The sequence below is a fragment of the Equus quagga genome, chromosome 19 (assembly GCF_021613505.1).
Source record: "Equus quagga isolate Etosha38 chromosome 19, UCLA_HA_Equagga_1.0, whole genome shotgun sequence".
NCBI lineage: Eukaryota > Metazoa > Chordata > Mammalia > Perissodactyla > Equidae > Equus > Equus quagga.
The window spans coordinates 5,330,025-5,347,959 of NC_060285.1; the positions used below are offsets into that span (position 1 = coordinate 5,330,025).

The window sequence follows — 17,935 nt, forward strand, 5'->3', positions numbered from 1 at the left end:
TTCATCCCTGTTGTCCTGTATATCAATCTCTCGTTCCTTTTCATTGCCAAGTAATATTCCATTGGGTGGATGTAGCGGTTTGTTCATCCGTGCGCCTGTCGAGGAGCATTTGGGCTGTTTCTGTTTGGGGCTGTGGCTGTGGAGCTGCTGTGCGCATTCCTCCACGAGTCTCTGCGTGGACGTCTGCTTTCATGTCTCTTGAGTAACGGCCAGGAGTGGAATGGCTGGATCGTGTGAAATGTCTTAGTTTGGGCTGCTACAACTAAAAATACCACAGAGTAGCTGGCTTCCACAACAGACGTTTATTTCTCGCAGTTCTGGAGGCCGGAAAGTCCAAGATCAGGGCGCCAGTGTGGTCAGGTGAGGACTCTCTTCCAGTTGCAGACTTCTCGCTGTGTCCTGACATGGGGCACGGGGCTGGGAATCTCTCCAGAGCCTCTTTATAGGGCACTAACCCCATTCATTTCATAAGGGCTCTACCCTCGTGACTCGAGCTCCTGCCAGAGGCCCCACCTCCTAACACCTCACATTGAGCGTTAGGATTCCAACAAGTGGATTTTGGGAGGACGTGAACATTCAGACCATAGCAGGTGCCTTCTCGCTGTTTCCTCACATGGCGGAGAGAGAGGAAGCAAGTCCTCAGTCTCTTCCTATAAGGGCATTAATCCCATCGCGAGGGCTCCACCCTCACAGCCTCATACCTCCCACAGGCCCCACCTCCAAATACCATCCCCATGGGGGTTGGAGTTTCAATATATGGATTGGGGGAGACACAACGTTCAGTCCGTAGCAGCAAATGTGTGTTTAACTTATTAAGAAACTGCCAAACTCTCTTCCCGTGTCATTGCCCCATTTATGTTCCCAAGAGGAGCGGATGAGCCGCTCGCCGCCCCTCCAGCTCTCGATTCCATCAGTCCCCATGTCAGCCGTCTGGGTGGCGGTGCGGTAGCATCTTCCTGAGGTTTGCGTTTGCATTTCCCCAGTAACTGGTGATAGTTAATGTCTTTTCATTTGCTCATTTGCCGTCAACATGTCTTCTTTAGTGAAGTGTCTGTGCAAGTCTTTTACTCATTTTTCATTGGTTTGTTTTCTGATCATCAGGTTTTGAGAGTTCTTTTATACATTCTTAATACAAGTCCTTTTATCAGATAAGTGGTTTGTCTGTATTTTTTCCCAGCCTCTAGCTTCTTTTTCATTCTTTTAACACTGTTTTTCCAACTCTTGGAGTTTTTAATTTTTTTGAAGTCCAGCTTATTCCTTTGTTCTTATATGGATTGTCCTTTTGGTATTGTATCTAAGAATCTTGGCCTAACCCAAAATCCCAAAGATTTTCTTCTGTATTTTCTTCTAGAAGTTTTATAGTTCCAGGTTTTACATTTAGGTCTGTGATCCGTTTTGGGTTTTTTTTTTTTTTTTTTAATGTGGTGCAAAGTATGGATTGAAGTTATTTTTTGTTTTTAATATATAGATATCTACTTGCTCCAACACTATTTGTGAAATGATTATCCTTTCTCCACTAAATTAACTGCCTATACAACCTTTGTGGAAAATCAGTTGACCGTATACATATGAGTCTATTTTTGGACTCTGTTCGGTTCCATTGACCTGTTTGTATAACTTAACTCCTCTGGAACAGTCTTGTACTATGGCTTTATAATAGGTCTTGACGTTGGAGAGTGTAAGTCTTTCCTCTTTGTTTGCTACTGTTTTTCTTTGTTTCAGAGTTGTTTTGGCTATTCTGGGTCCTTTGCATTTCCATATGCATTTTAAAATCACCTTGTCAATTTCTACCCAAAAAAGCCTGCTGAGATTTTTTTTTTTTTTTTGAGGAAGGTTAGCCCTGAGCTAACATCTGCTGCCAATCCTCCTCTTTTTGCTGAGGAAGACTGGCCCTGAGCTAACATCTGTGCCCATCTTCCTCTACTTTATATGTGGGATGCCTACCACAGCATGGCTTTTGCCAAGCGGTGCCATGTCTGCACCCGGGATCCAAACAGGCGAACCCCAGGCCGCCGAAGCAGAACATGCGCACTTAACTGCTGTGCCACCGGGCCGGCCCCTGAGATTTTTTCTAAGTTAATTTTTATTGAGTTTATGATAGTTTGCAATCTTGTGAAATTTCAGTTGTGCATTATTGTTTGTCAGTCGTGTTGCAGGTGCACGCCTTTACCCTTTGTGCCCACTGCCCACCCCCCCTTTCCTATGGTAGCCACTAATCTGTTCTCTTTGTCTACAAGTTTAAATTCCTCATATGAGTGGAGTCATACAGAGATCATCCTCCTCTGTCTGGCTTATTATTTCACTTAACGTAATTCCCTCAAGGTCCATCCATGTTGTTGTGAATGGGACGGTTTTATCCTTTTTTATGGCTGAGTAGTATTCCATTATATATACACCATATCTTCTTTATCCAATCATCTGTTGATGGGCACTTAGGTTGCTTCCCTGTCTTGGCTACTGTAAATAATGCTGCAGTGAACATTGGGGTGCACAGGACTTTTGGAATTGCTGACTTCAAGCTCCTTGGATAGATACCCAGTAGTGGGATGACTGGGTCATATGGTCGTTCTATTTTTAATTTTTTGAGGAATCTCCATACTGTTTTCCATAGTGGCTGCACCAGTTTGCACTCCCACCAGCAGTGTATGAGGGTTCCTTTTTCTCCACAGCCTCTCCAACATTTGTCACTTTTGGTTTTGGTTAGCCTGCTGAGATTTTGATTGTGATTGTATTGAATCTGTAGATGGATTTGGGGAGAACTGACATTGAACAGTCCTGAGCCTTCTGACGCATGGTTACAGTATGTCTCTCTGTTTGCACAGGTGTTTCTGAATTTCTCACAGCACTGTATGGAAGTCTTCAGTGTGCCAGTTTTAGACAGCTGTTGTCACATTTATCCCTAAGTGTTCCTTATTTCTTGATGCTTTTGCAAATGGCATTTAAACATTTTTTACATTTCTGAATGTTGGCAGCTAGTGTATAGAAATACAATTGCTTTTTGTATATTGACCTTGTATCCTGCAACCTTGCTGACCTCTTTTATTAGTTCTAACGGGGTTTTTTTTTGTAGATTCCATAAGATTTTCTATGTAGATGATACTGCAAATAAAGACACTTTTATTTCTTCTTTCTAATCTGGAGGCTCTTTATTTCTTTTTCTTGCCTTATTGCACTGACTAGGACTTCTAGTCCAGTGCTGAATAAGAGTGGCGAGAGGGAGCATGGCTGCCTCATTCCTGATCTTGGGGAAGGCGCGCAGTCTTTCACCATGAAGTATGATGCCAGCTGTTGTTTTTTTATAGATGCCTTTTGTCAGGTTGAGGAAGTTGCTTTCTGTTCCTAGTTTGGCTGAGAGTTTTGTTGTGAACAGATGTTGAATTTTGCTCAATGCTTTCTCTGTGTCGACTGAGATAACCATATTGGACTTTTTCTGACTGATATTCAGATGGTGAGGTGACCTTGCATTCCTGGCATAAATTCAGCTTGCTCCTGTTGTATTATCCTTTTTATCATTGTTGGGATTGATTTGCTAACACTTTGTTAAGAATTTCTGCATCTAAGTTCAAGAGAGAGCCTTGCTGATGGCTGGCCACTGATGGTCTGCCTGGGTCTGAGTGAGGGGTGCCTCTGCCCATCAGGCGGGCTCAGGGGGTACAAACGTGGCTGGATAGTACTGCCCCTTCGTCAGCTGTAGGTAGTGGTGATTCCCACAGAATGAGACCTTAGGCAGGCGGGCTCCCCACAACACATCTCGCATATGCATTTGTGGAGCCCTAAAGACCCTGGGAGGGTGTCATCTCCCATCTCCACACCCTAAATACCCACCTTGCCCCTGGTGCGGCCATGCCATCGTGCATTGGAGAGAGCCCTGAATTGGGGAGCGGGAATTTGGGGTTGTGTCAGGGTGTGTCCTGGTCACTGCCCCTCCTGAGGGCACAGTGGGGACACATATCAAGGGCCAAAGGTATGCTGATCTTTTAAAATTCCTGCCCATTAATCCCTGTTTTTTACGCTCTCTCCCACGGAAATACTTTGTCTTGTGGAAATTACTTTATCCACCAAGACGTTTATTGCAGCATTATTTATTAATCGGAAAAGGACAGGAATAGAACCCAAATTTCTAAGGAGAGGGGATGGGCTAAGGAAATGCCATTGTGTCTGCTGATGGAAGACTCTGCAGCCCTTCCAGGAGTGATTTAGGAAGATTGTGGCAACATTGGAAAATCTGCACAGATCCTTAAGCAAAAGTAGAAAAACAGGTTACAAAATTCCACCTATGCTACATAAAAAACTTACTTTTAAAAAGGAAGCTAATGTGCAGCAAAGGGTAATTATTTTCCAGGCAATGCCTTTCTTTTTCTTTCTCTAGCTTCCAAAGTTTCTTGCATGAGTATATATTATTTTCATCATTAAAAGACTCATGATAAAGAGAGGGAAGAGCAGAGTTTGCTGTCTAAAAGGTACCCCTGCTCGGCCAGGCTGGGGGCGCCGCGTGCCTCTCAGCACCATGTCCCATCTCATCGCTGTGTCCCGTCTCAGTGCCGTGTGCCGTCTCAGTGCTATGTGCCATCTCAGTGCCGTGTGCCGTCTCAGTGCCGTGTGCCGTCTCAGTGCCGTGTGCCGTCTCATCGCTGTGTCCCATCTCAGTGCTGTGTGCCATCTCAGTGCTGTGTGCCGTCTCAGTGCTGTGTGCTGTCTCAGTGCCACCCGCTCTGTCTTGCAGGCTTTGGGAACCATCACTGCAGTGCCTGTCACGGGTCCTCAGGTCAGCTCCTTGCAGAGGTTGGCCGGGCAAGGAGCGGCAGAGCTACCTCAGGTAAGCAGCCTGCGGGCGGCCCCGGGGTGACTGTCCGTCCATCCCCGTGGTCCCTGTCCCCGGCCCCTCAGCTCTGAGGTTTGAGGTGAGCACTGAGCTGGTGGGACCCGCACACTCTGGGAGCCCCCCCTCCCCTGCATGCTCTGCCCGTCCTTCAGAGCAGCTGTGTGGACCAGACCCAGCGACCTGCACGGTGAGGAGCTGCGTGACCCACTAAACTGTGGGTCATGACCAGGATTCTTTTAGTGGAATAAGCTTGGCTGGACTAGAATAGGACAGAAAACAGCAAGACGCATCGTTAGCGTTGCATCTTGGGTAACCTGGCTCTGGACTGGGTCATGAGGTAATGCAGATTTTAAACTATGGGTCACCGTCAGAAAAGTGTGAGAAACTCTGGACAAGAGGCTGCCTTTCGGGAGGCGGAGCGGATGCTGGCCTCGTGTCCCGGTCCCGTCCAGGCCTGTGAATGGGCGCCACACTTGGACGAGTTACCTGGGCGCTCACCTTCCCGGGCTGAATCTGTCCTGCAGACAGGCTGGTGCGAGTGGCTCCCCAGCACCGTGAGCACTGAACCAGGTGGCACAAAGCCCTTCTAGCCTTGCCTGGGATGGAGCAAACACCTGCCAGTTCCTAACCAATGCTCAGCTTTGTTGAGCGCCTGCTGTGTACATCCCGCCTGTCCTGAGGCTGCAGGGCTAGACAGATGCCTCCAGCTCCAGGACACAGAGGGGTGGCTGCTCTGGGAACCTCTCGTTCTTGGGGCAGCGTTCGCCAAGGGCTCACCTGTGCTGAATCTGACAGGGTCCTGCTCCTAAGAGGCTCAGAGTCTGGGGTGGGGGTGGGGGCAGACAAGGAAACAGGTGCTTTGAACCCAAGGTTACTGGGCTGAGTCAGAAGGATACACAGGGGCGATAGGAACCCTGAGGAGGCCCATAGGCCACCTGGAGGTCAGGGAGGACTTCCTGGAGGAGGCGGTGCTTGAAGCAGACCTCAGAGGGTGGGAGGTCGTGGCAGGCCGAGGGGGAGGCAGGCCCAGGGAATGAGCCCCCAGGAGAGGGACCGTCAAGCACAAGGCACTGGGGTGAGAAATGGAGGCAGGGGCCGTGGGGAGGCCAGAACTGCAGTCCTCGTGGCACTGTGGGGGGAGGGTGGAGCAGGCAGAGGAGGAGATGTCAACAGGGGCCTTTCGGGGGCCTCGGATATCAGGCCCCAGAGTTGGGCTTTGCCTGTCAGGGACCTGAAGGTAGTGGGGAGCTATGGAAGGCTTTGAGCAAGGGAGGGTCGGATTGGGGCTTCTGATCAGGGTTGGTGCTGTGTTCCTAGGATTTCTCACTCCCACGTGCACCCCTCACTTGTGAAAGTCCGAGGCCCCACCCGTGTCTCCACCCCACCACGTGCACACGCACGCACACACTCAGGCGTGTGCTGCATTTACAGAGTCACTCATCGTCGGCCTCTGCACCTCCCCCCAACCTCCTCCTCTCACCTTGCTGCTCTGGGGCTTGTGTCTCCATGTTTTGCCCTTGCTGTCCCCCTCCCAGCAAACATCTGGACCCGACATTGACTTGGTGGCCTCCAGGTGGGTCCACTCAGGCCAGAAGGTGGCCAGTGCTCACCTGGTCCAGCTGTGACTGCTGCCGTTGGTGCAGGGAGCCTCATGGGGAGCAGAATAGGCAGCGTGTGGAGGGGACCAACCGGGTGGGGAGGGCCCCTGGAGCTCCTGCAGGAGGGGCGCGGGGCCTGGATCTGCACACACCTCCAAGTGGCACCAGCTGGAATGTCATGAGCTCTGGGGTCCCCCGAATGTGTTTTCCCTGGTTGGAGGCCCACAGGTTTCGGCCAAACCCTGAGCCGCTGGCTGAGCTTCTGTTCAGAGTCCGGCCCCTGTGGTCTGCACCCCGCTCAGCCATATTCGGAGTCCCGATTGTGTAGTGTTAGCCGGCCAGCGTGAACCACAGCGCATGGGCAAACCCCGAATGACTAGGAGGTACTGACAGAGGGTGCAACAGCCCCCCCACTGCCGACGGGAGCCGGAGATCACAGCTGGGGTCCTTGTGACCACCGCTCACCCGTCTGCCCCGGCTGGTCCTCCTCAGAAGCAGAGAGCAGCACATCCTGGGCTGGGGACCGTCGCAGAAGGACCAGAGGAAGGATTCTTTCTGCCACTTTTCATATTCAGTATTGGTGTTTGTGTTGGTCTCTGCGACTGTCCACTGGTGCCAGGGACAGAGTGGGTCAGGATGGTCCTATCCCAGGCTGACCAGGGCAGGCGCGAGGTCCTCAGCTCCGGCCTCCATGAGTCCCCTGATGGTGGGGAAGTCATTTCTGTGCTTAGAAGGCAGGCTCACTTTGCTGAGGTCCCCCGTGGCAGGGGAAGGGAAGGCCAGCAGAATTAGCACCAGCCCCATGGCAGGCCCTGGCGAGGAGCCTACTATGGACACGGTGCCTGCCTGATGAGGGGCACGCCGCACTGCAGTGACCTGCCCAGGTCAGGAACCCTGCGGGAACTGCCCGAGGCCTCTCCCTCCACTTGGGTCAGTGGCGAAGGGACAGGGGAGACAGGTGGGGTAATGCCTGGGGCCAACGCAGCACCCCGCCAGCCTGCACGAGCACCAGGCAGCCTGTGGAAGTCCCAGGTGCATGTCCCGCCGCCCTGGGAGGAGTAACGCCTGTAGCACTGTCGTTCTCAGTACATCCCTCCCTCTTCATGCTGTGGTCTGCTCATCTGTGGGACGGGCCGACATGCCTGCTCCGCACTGCAGCCACAGGGGCTCCCAGAAGGCAGGGCGAGTCGTCTCCCTTCTCCCAGCTCTGTCTCATCTCCGAGAAGGTGATGTGAGCGCGGGTCCCACGGGGTCTGTGGGAGGCTCACTTAAGGTCGTGGTGTGCTGGGCCACCGACAGTCGGCACACACCTGGCACTTGGTGCATTTTCTCCCCTGCTGCAACCTGGCTGGGTCCCATCGCCCCCAGTGCACAGATGAGGTGCATGCCGGAAACCACACAGCGCCTGGAGGGGGCGGGATGGGCCCCAACAAACCGCGCAGAGCCCTGGCCTGAACCACGTGGATGCCGCGCACGCTCTGTGCTCTCTCGCGGTACATGGACTTCTTAGAGTGTGACGTCCCAAGCGCAGCTCGATGGCTTTCCCAGGGGATACAGCGGCACCCCACCCAGATCAAGAAGCAGACTGAGCAGGCCCAGGAGCCCCCACGGACCCCCCAGTCATCACCCCAAGGGCAGTTCTGCAGACACCTGATGTCGAGAGCTGCCCCGCTTTGCGACTGGATGCGAATGCAGTCCTGTGGCGCCTGCCCTCCCTCTGACTCGTCCACGTCTGCTTTCCCATGCTCTCCTCCTTTGTTCTTCACCATTTTATCTGAGTTGGGCTGGGAGGGACTGGGACCCAGACTGGCTCCTCCTGAGCCCCCTGGCCAGTCAGTGCAAGCCCCGGATGCAGGCGGCCTTGGTGGGTCCCATCACCTCTCCACTGCTGCCCCCTCCCCTCTAATGTGGGAGGTTTCTGAGCCAGGTCCTGTCCTTCCCAGTGCTGGCTTTGCTCATCACCCTGCCTCTGTGTCCGTCTGACCACGCAACTGTCCCTTCGTCCCCAGGTTAGGCCAAAGACTCTGATTCCAGACAGCCTCCCCGTCACCCCGGGCCGGGACCGGCCACCTAAGCAGCCCCCAACATTCCAGAAGGCCACCGTGGTCAGTATCAAGAACCCCAGCCCAGCCCTCCCCACTGCCAACAACACCGTGAGCCATGTGCCAACACCCGGCAGCCAGCCCCTCGCCGAGTCCGCCGCCGTCACCTCTCCTCTGAGCAGTGCTGGCGTGGCCTACGCCATCATCTCCACCGCCCCCAGCAATGCCGCCGCCATGGCCCCCAGCACCGCCGTGTCCGTGGTCAGCGACAGCATCAAAGTCCAGCCCCTCCTCATCAGTGCCGACAACAAGGTGAGGGTGGCCCTGCAGACAGGGGAGGCAGGTGTCCAAGAGGGGCCGGGTGGGTGGGGCCCGGGCAGGAGGAACGACTGGATGGCGGGATGACTGAGTGCCCAAGTGAACGGATGGGGTATGAACGGGGGAGTGAGTGAAGGGTGCACGAATGAGTGATCAAGTGAATGAAGCTGTGCAGAGTGACTGGGGGATGCCAATGAGTGACTGAGTGACTGAATCAAGGCTAGAAAGAACGGCAATATGAGTGAGTGATTACGGAAAGGGATCCTGCAGGAACAAGGCGGGGAAAATGAAGGAATATGTGATTGAAAGAATTTGGGGCTGAATGGATTAATACCAGTGGGAAAGGAATGACTGGTCAGTGAATGAATGACTTCATTCGTTGGGATAATTAATTAGCTGGTGACCTGGGTGGCTGCCGGGTGGATGGCTGGGAGAGCCCAGGACTGATGATGGGGCTTTGCTGCTGGAGTTCAGTAGCTGAGGCCTTTTTTGGACCCCAGGTGCCCGAGTAGAAAATCTATGATTTCTTGCCACAATTTAAAACTAAAACTGAGGTCCTCACCCGGCTGCCCCCCGAGCTGCTTGGCTATCGTGCTGTCAGAGGCCGTTGGACTGCGGAGAAGGTGCCCTCCCCCCGCTTTGGCCTCTTTCCCCCTGTTCCCAATTCAGGGTCCGCCAGGCCGCCCCGCTCTTCTGTATGCCAGCGTCCCTTCTGCTCCCCAGCCTGAATGTTAGTCCTCCACTTTCATGCAACCCCCTGTTATTGCACACGGCGTATTCCTGGGAGAATTATGCTCTCGGGCCCTCCCACCCGTGGACAGATCCCGGCGGCTCGCAGCCTAAGGAGTTATCGCCGGCCGGGATTGGATGGCAAGCTCCACGAGGAGCCGCACCCCCAGGACCGTGCCTGGGTGGGGGCTGCTTGGCAGGAGTGTGCTGGGTGAACGCACCCGTTTCACTGCAACCTCATCAGCACTCGGTGTTGTCATTTTAAACACTTTTTGTTCATTGAATCGATGCAAACAGAGGCTCGTTGTTGAAAGTTCAATTCCTTTGGTTATTATGAAGTTGGAGTGTTTTCTTCTGCTTTTCAAGAATTCTATGTCCTGTGTGGCTCCTTTGAGGATATTCTTTGCACTTTTTTTCTGCTGGGATCTTAATGTTTTTCTTCCCATGAATATGAAAAGGGGGTATTTTTTTCCACCCAGAGAAACCTGGGGTTTTAAAGTTGTGCTACAAAGAACAAGGAGCTTTCTCTTAAGCCAGCGGAAGGACGGAGGGCGTGTCCTCTTCATACTTGGGAGCCTCAAGTTCACATGATATCCCCACGTGTTCTTGGGGGGCGGGGACAAGTTCAGGTCATTCCTGGCTTGGGCCAGACCCTCGCTGGCTGCTCCTGGCAAGTTCGTTTGTCCTAGGTCCGTGAAAGATAATGATTCTTTCCCCATTCCCTGTCCAAAAGAAATAAGATCGCCGAGCCGCAGGTGGAGGGGGTTCCAGCCCAGGGGGAGGCCGGGCTGCAGAAGTGACCTCAGACTTGTCAGCTTCAGACCCTTTGATCACAACAGATGGCAACCCTGAACCCTGGTGAGGGCCTGCTCAGGGGGCTGCGCTGGGTGATGCTGAGCAGGTCTGGAGCCCACCTCCCCCTTCACCCGCCCCCCAGGCTTGGCAGGCCCCTTAGAGTGGTAATGGCAGGACCTCCTTGCTCCCACCTGCCCCCAGGCCAGGTTTGAGAGCCTCAGTCTCGGTGGCCTGGGGGCCCAGGGACAGAGCAGGGAGTGGGCAGGCCAGGCAGTACAGCCCCACAGACCCAGGGAGGCTCTCAGCCCCTCTGCTGCCTAACCCAGTGACCTCAGGCAAGGAGCAAGTCTGAGCTCTCTCGGCCTCAGTTTACCTGCATTTGAGCTGGGGGTAAAGAAACCAACCTCCCTTGAGCCCTTGCTGCCCGAATCTTCACAGCCTGCCTAAAGGTAGGTGTTTCAAAGGTTTTACTGATGAGGCACCTAAGGCTCAGAGAAGCAAAGGCACCTCCCCAAGGCCACACAGCTGGGAATCGGGAGTGCCAGATTGAACCCAGGCCCTCCTGGTTCCTAAACCAGGCCCATCCGCACAGACCGTCCTCGCGGTGCACAGGGCTGTCAGGAGGAGCGTGGCCTGGGTGCTGGCACCCATGGACTAGAGAATCAGGCAAGCTGCCTCGTTCCTCTGTGACCCGCCATTCGAGGCCTGTGCCCTCATGGGGTGGACACCCCTGGCCCCGGACTCTGCGGGCCTGGCCCACCCTGGGCCCTCCTGGCGGCCCCTCCATCCCCTGCCCCGCTCACCCCTCCACCGCATCTTCCAGGTCATCATCCTTCAGCCTCAAGTGCAGATGCAGCCTGAGAGCACGGTGGAGTCGCAGCCGCCCACGGAGGAGCCATCTCAGGGAGCTCAGGCCACCAAAAAGAAGAAGGAAGACCAGCCCCCAAGCCAGGAGAACCCCGAGGTAGGGCGCCGGGGTCTGAGGGCTGCTGCAGGACACGGCTGTGTGTGGAGTGGGGATGGGCCTCACCGTGGGGTCACCTGATAAGCCCAGGGCACGGCCACCCTGTGCAGCAGGAGCTCTGGGCGGGGGCTTGCTCAGAGTTTCATCTCACACATTTGCCCGCTGAGCGGCAGCGTGGGGCAGCAGTTAGCGCAGATTCTAGACCCAGACTGCCTGGATTCGCATCCTGGCGCTGGCAGTTGATAGCAGAGTGACGGGGGCCGATGAGCCGTAAAACGGGGGTGGTGCGTCTTCCTTCCTGGCAGCGTTGTTGGGCGGATTCCATGAATCAGTGTCAGCCAAGCCCCCGGGAGAGTGCCTGGGACCCTGCTGGCCGTTATGCACCATCCCCGGTGCGGCCGTCCCTGCCCATCCTCAGGACCCTCCGTCCGGGGCCCGGGCTGCTCCTGGCAGCGTGCCTCTAAGGCAGCCCTGCCTCCTCTCCGCGCAGTCGTGGCTGATCCCAAGCATCCGGAGGCAGCAGAGCAGGACCCTGAGTGCCTTAGAAGTCCGCTGCTGCCAAGGCTGGCCTGGGAGACACAGGTGTCTCCTGAAGGTGCCTGCAGAACTTTCCAGAAATTGCACATAGTGCCCCCTCCCCCACCCCCATGTGAAGGAGGAGGGATGAATAAGCTCTTGTCGCACCAGCCCAACGCGTGGCTGACGCGCCGTCACCTGCACTGAAGGAGCTATAAGACGGAGCGGCTGGCTCAAGGCCATTTCATGTTGAACTTTTGGTTCCCGCAGGTGACGGTCCTTGTGTTGCTGCTTGCGTCCTCGGCCATCCTGGGCCAAAATGAACCCTCTGGGCCTTTTCCCTCCTACTGAACCCTCATCCATCCTACAAGATTCACTTCAGACGTCCTCTCCTCCAGGCAGCCTTCCCTGAGCACCCCGCCCCCGGCAGGCAGCAGAGAGCCCCCTGGGCCCCTGCAGCTCCGTAGGCTTCTTTGTGTCCAAGTGCCGCCCTTCTCAAAAGAAGTCAGTCGGTCATCTGTCCATCCGTTCATTTGTTCGTCAGGCATATCTTTGAGTTTGCTCCACGCCCGGCTCTGTGCTGACGGCGGAGGGGAGGCGCCGAGATGGCGCAGATGTCGTCCTGGCCTGGGGAAACTCACTGCTATGGGCAGACACAGGCACGGCCACTGGGACCTGAACTTGCGTTTAAAAGTGTCAGGTGTCATCAGAGAATTCCAGACTCAGAGCTCTGGGAGATCCAGGGAGAGGGACAGAGCGTCTCCACCTGGGAGGACAGGGGAGGCTGTGCGGAGGAGGGGCGTGATCATGAGGGACTGGAGGCACAGGCGGGGTGTCAACAGAGGGACAAGAGGCAGGCGGGATGGCGTGCCGGGTGGAGGGACTGCCTGGGTGAGCACGTACGAGTGGGAAAGGACTCGGCACACCCAGGAAGGTCAGCTGGCCTGTTCGGACTGCAAAACAATCTCTAGACACAGGGTTAGATAGACGTCAGAGCCGTCCTGGGGGACCTGGATGCCGGCTGCCGTGTGGGGCTTTGTTCCGTGGATAGTGGGGAGCCATGGAATATCTTTGAGCAGGAGAGTAACTTGATTATCGTCCTTTGACGCATCCAGAAGATCTGCTGGGGATTCATAGAGTTGACCACCCACGGAAGCTGAGACAGAACCAAGGCTCCTCTGTGGCCCAATTTTGTCTCAACAGAGAGAATAGGTTTCATTCCAAGGCAACGTATGTGCACCTACTGTGTGCATGGGGAGGCCCGGGGTGAGCTCACAGCCCAAGGCTCCCACAAGCACCCTCTGTCCTCTGAGGGGTTTGCTGCCCCCTTAACATCCAGGAAGGTTTTCTGGGTGGATTCTCTTTGTTCTCTCAAAGTATATCTTAGTCAATTATTGTGCATTTATACAATTAGTGTAATTACATCTAATGACATAATTAGCATAAATACGTGTAATGACTGAAATAGAACTTGCAATGACAACACGTCCTGGTGTAAAAATCCTTATTAAAGTTTCTTTTCAAAGAGGGCTGGGAACACTGTGCGCGCAGACGCGGGACGCCGTGGCGGCCTGTGGACCTTTTGGTGAAGATGTAATGAAGAGCACTGAGGCCGGCGCGGTGGCCGCCCCAGGACCCGCCCATGTGCCCGTCGGGAGCCCCGGTCGTGGGTGTGGGTTTTCTGTAAAGAAACTCTGACGGTGTCTCTGTGACCCCCGTCGGCGTGGCTGTGACGTGGCAGCCAGGGCAGCGGCTGGGGGCTCCCAGGGGCCTCCTGCAACCCTTGTGGGGCCGGCCTGGTGGGCGCCCGGCAGGGCTGGGACGGCACAGGACGTGCAGCGGAAGGGGACAGCGGTTTCCCGGTGCCCAGGACGGCTCTGGGCATCGGGGGAAGGACTATTCCACTACCTCTTGGACCCCAGGAGGTGCGTGCGAGGAACTGCAGACCAGGATAGCGACCTGAAGAGCGTTTGCTGCCGGCCAGCCTGGGCACAGCGTGGTCAGATTCAGTCCCCACAGTGAGCGGCCTGTGCACTGGGGACTGTTAACCTTTCGTACAGGTGGGGAAGCTGAGGCCCAGAAGTAGTGACTGTCAGAGCTAGGAGCCACACCCATGCAGACTGGCCCCAGATCCTGAGGCCCTCAGTCCGGTGCCCCACTGGCCTCCTCTGCCTGGGTCACGCTGAGAGGGGGTGAGGTTTGGGGCCAGAGCTGAATGACTCGGGGAGCCGTGGAGGGGCTGACTGCTATCCCAGGATCCCCTCCTCCCACGATTTTCCCACACACAGCTCCTGGCCTTCCTGCAAGTGATGACTGTCAGTGGGAAAGGGTCCCCATTCCTCACCTTCCCAGGGGCCCACAGCCTGGCCTCGCCCCCCAGGGGCCCCAGCACTTCCAGGAGACTCCAGAGAGTCAGGAAACCGTGGGACTGTGTAACTGCTGCTGCCTCTCTCTTTGCTTGGGCTGCTAGGGAGCTCACAGCCAAGTCTGTGACTGACCCCTAGCAATCGTGTAGGGCCTCTGACCTGTAGTGTGAAGCCAAACCTTATCTGGCTGCATCTCATTTTCCTAAGTTTATCTTCTCTTCTGCTTGCTTCCTTGTTTATTCTCTGTTTAAGTGTGCTGTGTATAGGCAGTACAAACCCTTTTTTTTTAATCAGACTGGATATCAGCAGCCAGTGCTCACCTCTCAGGTGTGTTTCGCTCTTCCTATGACCAAGGTCAGCACCTTTTCTGAAGGGTCTGTTCTAGCTTCCTTTTGTTTGGCTGAGACTGCCCTGCTTATTCCTGAAGGACATCGCCTGACCCGTGCCCAGAGCTGGGGTCCTGGCACCCTCACCCAGCCCCCTGCAGCAGGCGTGTGCCAGACGCCGTATGTCCGGCTACCCTGCTGAACCCTCACAGCCCCCACGGAGCTGGGGTCTTGTCCTCTGTTTTGGCATGTGCCAACCCGAGGTCATACCAGGAGCTTGAGAGCTGAGGCTGGCCGGGCCTCTGACTGCCCATTCTTGGCCTATCTGCAATCCCACAGGTGCCTCCTAGTTTCAGTGGAGATGGACAGCTTTTATGGGGGCACGTACCGCAAAGTGACAACTATAGAAATAAGTAGAAAACGAGGACCAAAGAAAGCCACTCAGGCGAGAAGGTTGAGGCTGGAACAGATGTGGCCGCGGTCAGTGCAGCTCCCAGATCATCGCAGCCTGGGCCGGAGTTTGCCCGGGGTTTCTTGCCGTGTGAGTGAAGTGCCAGGGTGGACTGTGGTTCGTAGCAGGGCTGGTCGTGTCTGTGACGTTCTGCAGTTTGTGACAGGTGTTCACATGCAGGGCGGTGTCTGAGCCTCCTGGCAGCCCCATGAGGTAGGCAGGGAGCTGACACTCGGGCACAGGAAGTGGCCGTGCCCACCCAAGGCACTGCAGGGACACGGGGCAGGGACCCCACATCTGTGCTGAGCCCTCATAGCTGACTGTGCTCCCTGCCCCCCACGTCCTCGCAGTGGCTCTGTGGAGTATGGCAGGAGTTACAGTTTTCAGTTTACAGATGAGGAGACCGAGGTTCAGAGAGGCTGGCCATGTACGTGGTCACAGGGCTGTGCGCTAAGCCCGGACAGAACCTGGGCTCCTGGCTCCTGACCCCAGGCTCTGTCTGCTCCTTCCTGTCTCGAGGCCCAGGCCGTCTTTGGGACAGAGCTGTGGTCTTTTTGGTGCCACCCGTTATTTCAGCCTCAGGTAGCATCTGTCCCAGCTGGCCGCCCTCGGGTCAGCGCATGCCCTCGGAGGGGCAGCCAGGGCAGGGGTTCCAGGCCTGTGTGAGCACTGGCTGCAGCCCCGGCCCCGGCCGCCTCTCTGGGTGGGACCTGTGCACACAGATGCTCCTTCCCTCCACGCCATCCCTGTTGCCACAGCCCCCATTCCTGCCCCATCTCTCCCCAGGCCCTGGGCTCCCGGCCCCTGGATGGCTTCCTCCCTGTCTATTCACCCTGCACCTAGAAGGACCTTTCTAAAATTCAGAAATAACCAAGTCATCCATCAAAGCACGACCCCCATCAGGATGGTCCCTGGGTGCACCCCTGTGCACAGACCCACAGCAGCAACAGATGAAAGGCAGGAAGAGACATAAAGATGAAGCTGGGCTTCCCATGTCCCAGAAACACAGGCAGCGAGCAGGACTGATGCCCCAGCCTGGGCTCCAGGTTCAGAATCCGGCGAGGGACTAGGAGGGAGGGCAGCTCCCCCGGGACAGTGGGTCCCCAAAGTTCTTCAGTGAGAGAGGAGTGGAACCAGGCTTCTCTGCTTGTCCAGGAGCCACCCTGTGCCAGAGGCCACAGCTGAACGGGGGTCAGCGGCGGCAGGGGACGAGGCCAAGGTGATTGCAAACTCGCTAAAAGGCAGGGTGAGCAGGAGGGAGAGAAAACGAGAAACAAAACAGAGGGAAAAAGAAGTTGTGCCCAAAACAAGTCTGAAGACAGAATTCTAAGACCCATGAAGTTGTCTGATGTTGAGAGTGAGAATCAATAAAATCGACATGTAGGGCTTGGATTTATTCAAGACGAGTTAATTTTGTGGAACACACTAGCAACGACTTTTAAATAAGTATGTCTAGGATACTCTAAAGAAGTTTAAAAAAAGGAACAACATCCACTTGAAATAAATAAGGAATAATGAACTAAAAATATCACTAAAATAAAAGAAGATCAGATGAATATAAAAAGTATTTGAAAATCTGGTCATGAGAACCATGGTGATTGGTTAGAATAATAAAAAAACTTACTAGACAAGATGAACAGAGAAAATCAGTGCTTGGGAATTCGGCACCATGGATACAGCGCAGGCGTGCAGAGAAGTCAGACTGCCCCATCTCTTGTCTGTCTCTGCCGTACGGGTGTAGGAGCAGGTAGGAGACAGACAGAGCGTGAGGAAACCCCCCCTTTTGTCTCCAAGGAGGATGGAGGGAGGGGGCGGGGAGCAGTCACTGAAGAAGAGAAGCTGAAAATTCTCCAGGATTGGAGAGCATTGGTGTGAGTTCTTAGATTGAAAGTAGACTCTGTCTATCAGGCAGGATTAATAAAAGTAAATCCAGAAGGCTAGAAAAAATCATAAAAACTATGAGAGCAAAACCACAGATTCCCCACAAAGGAATGACAGATGAATGATGCGCCTCCAGCAGCCGCCAGAGGACAGCAGGGCAGTTCTGCAGGCCGCTAAGAGAAGGCAACAGCCAACTCAGGATTTTATACCCGGGTGCATCGTTTCTCAAGAGCAAGTGCAAAATCGAGACATTTTTAGACACAGAGGGACTAAGAGTGTTATCACCCACAAACCATCTCTAAAAGTTACGGTGCTTTAGCAAGAAGACGGGTGAAGCCAGGGAGGGGCTGTGGGTGAAAGAAACCACATTGAGCACAGAAATTGTTAAATGACAGATAAATTTGTCAAGTATAGACTGTAAAAAAAATACCCAGTTTTGTTTTGTGAAACAGGTATAAAAGGGAAATTCTAGGCAACAGTAACAAGTTGGTCAGAGGTGATATTTTAGAGGGAGTCAGTGTCATGCTGGGGAGAAAGATAGAAATATGGAATAACTTTAGACTTCATTAGGAAAACATTGTTAAAAACATATGCTTGAAATGTTTAGGGGCCGGCCCGGTGGCATAGTGGTTAAGTTCGCACATTCTGCTCTGCCGGCCCAGGGTTCACTGGTTCGGATCCTGGGTGCAGACCTACACGCACTGCTCATCAAGCCGTGCTGTGGCGGCGTCCCGCATAGAGGAACTAGAAGGACCTACAACTAGGATGGACAACTATGTACTGGGGCTTTGGGGAGAAAAGAAAAGGGAGGAAGATTGGCAACAGATGTTAGCTCAGAGCCAATCTTCATTAAAAAAAAAAAAATTTTAACCTAATCACCAAAAAGAATAAAGTACCATCTATAAATTCCAAATCAGCAGAGGGAAAGGAAGTGAACATGGGACATTTTTTTCAAGAAGCCGGGAAATGAAGTAAAAAGAAAGGATGAGAATTGAAAATAGAAAATGAAGTGGAGGAAATAAGTCTAAATATATCAGTAACCACAATAAATGCAAGTGAAATAAGTGCCTGCTCTTAAATAGCAGAGATAAAAGGAAAACGCAGACTTAAGAAAATCCAGTTGTACA

The 17,935-nt window shown here is 54.1% G+C and overlaps 1 protein-coding gene across 1 annotated transcript in view; it reads left to right on the forward strand.

Annotated features, from left to right (window-relative positions):
- PHF21B (PHD finger protein 21B) overlaps positions 1-17,935 on the forward strand; it is a 101,795-nt gene that overhangs the window by 69,026 nt on the left and 14,834 nt on the right. Inside the window, exons 3-5 of the mRNA XM_046646033.1 lie at positions 4,724-4,816; positions 8,430-8,774; positions 11,128-11,268. Coding sequence (XP_046501989.1) covers positions 4,724-4,816; positions 8,430-8,774; positions 11,128-11,268 — 579 coding nt within the window. The remainder of the gene's footprint in view (positions 1-4,723; positions 4,817-8,429; positions 8,775-11,127; positions 11,269-17,935) is intronic.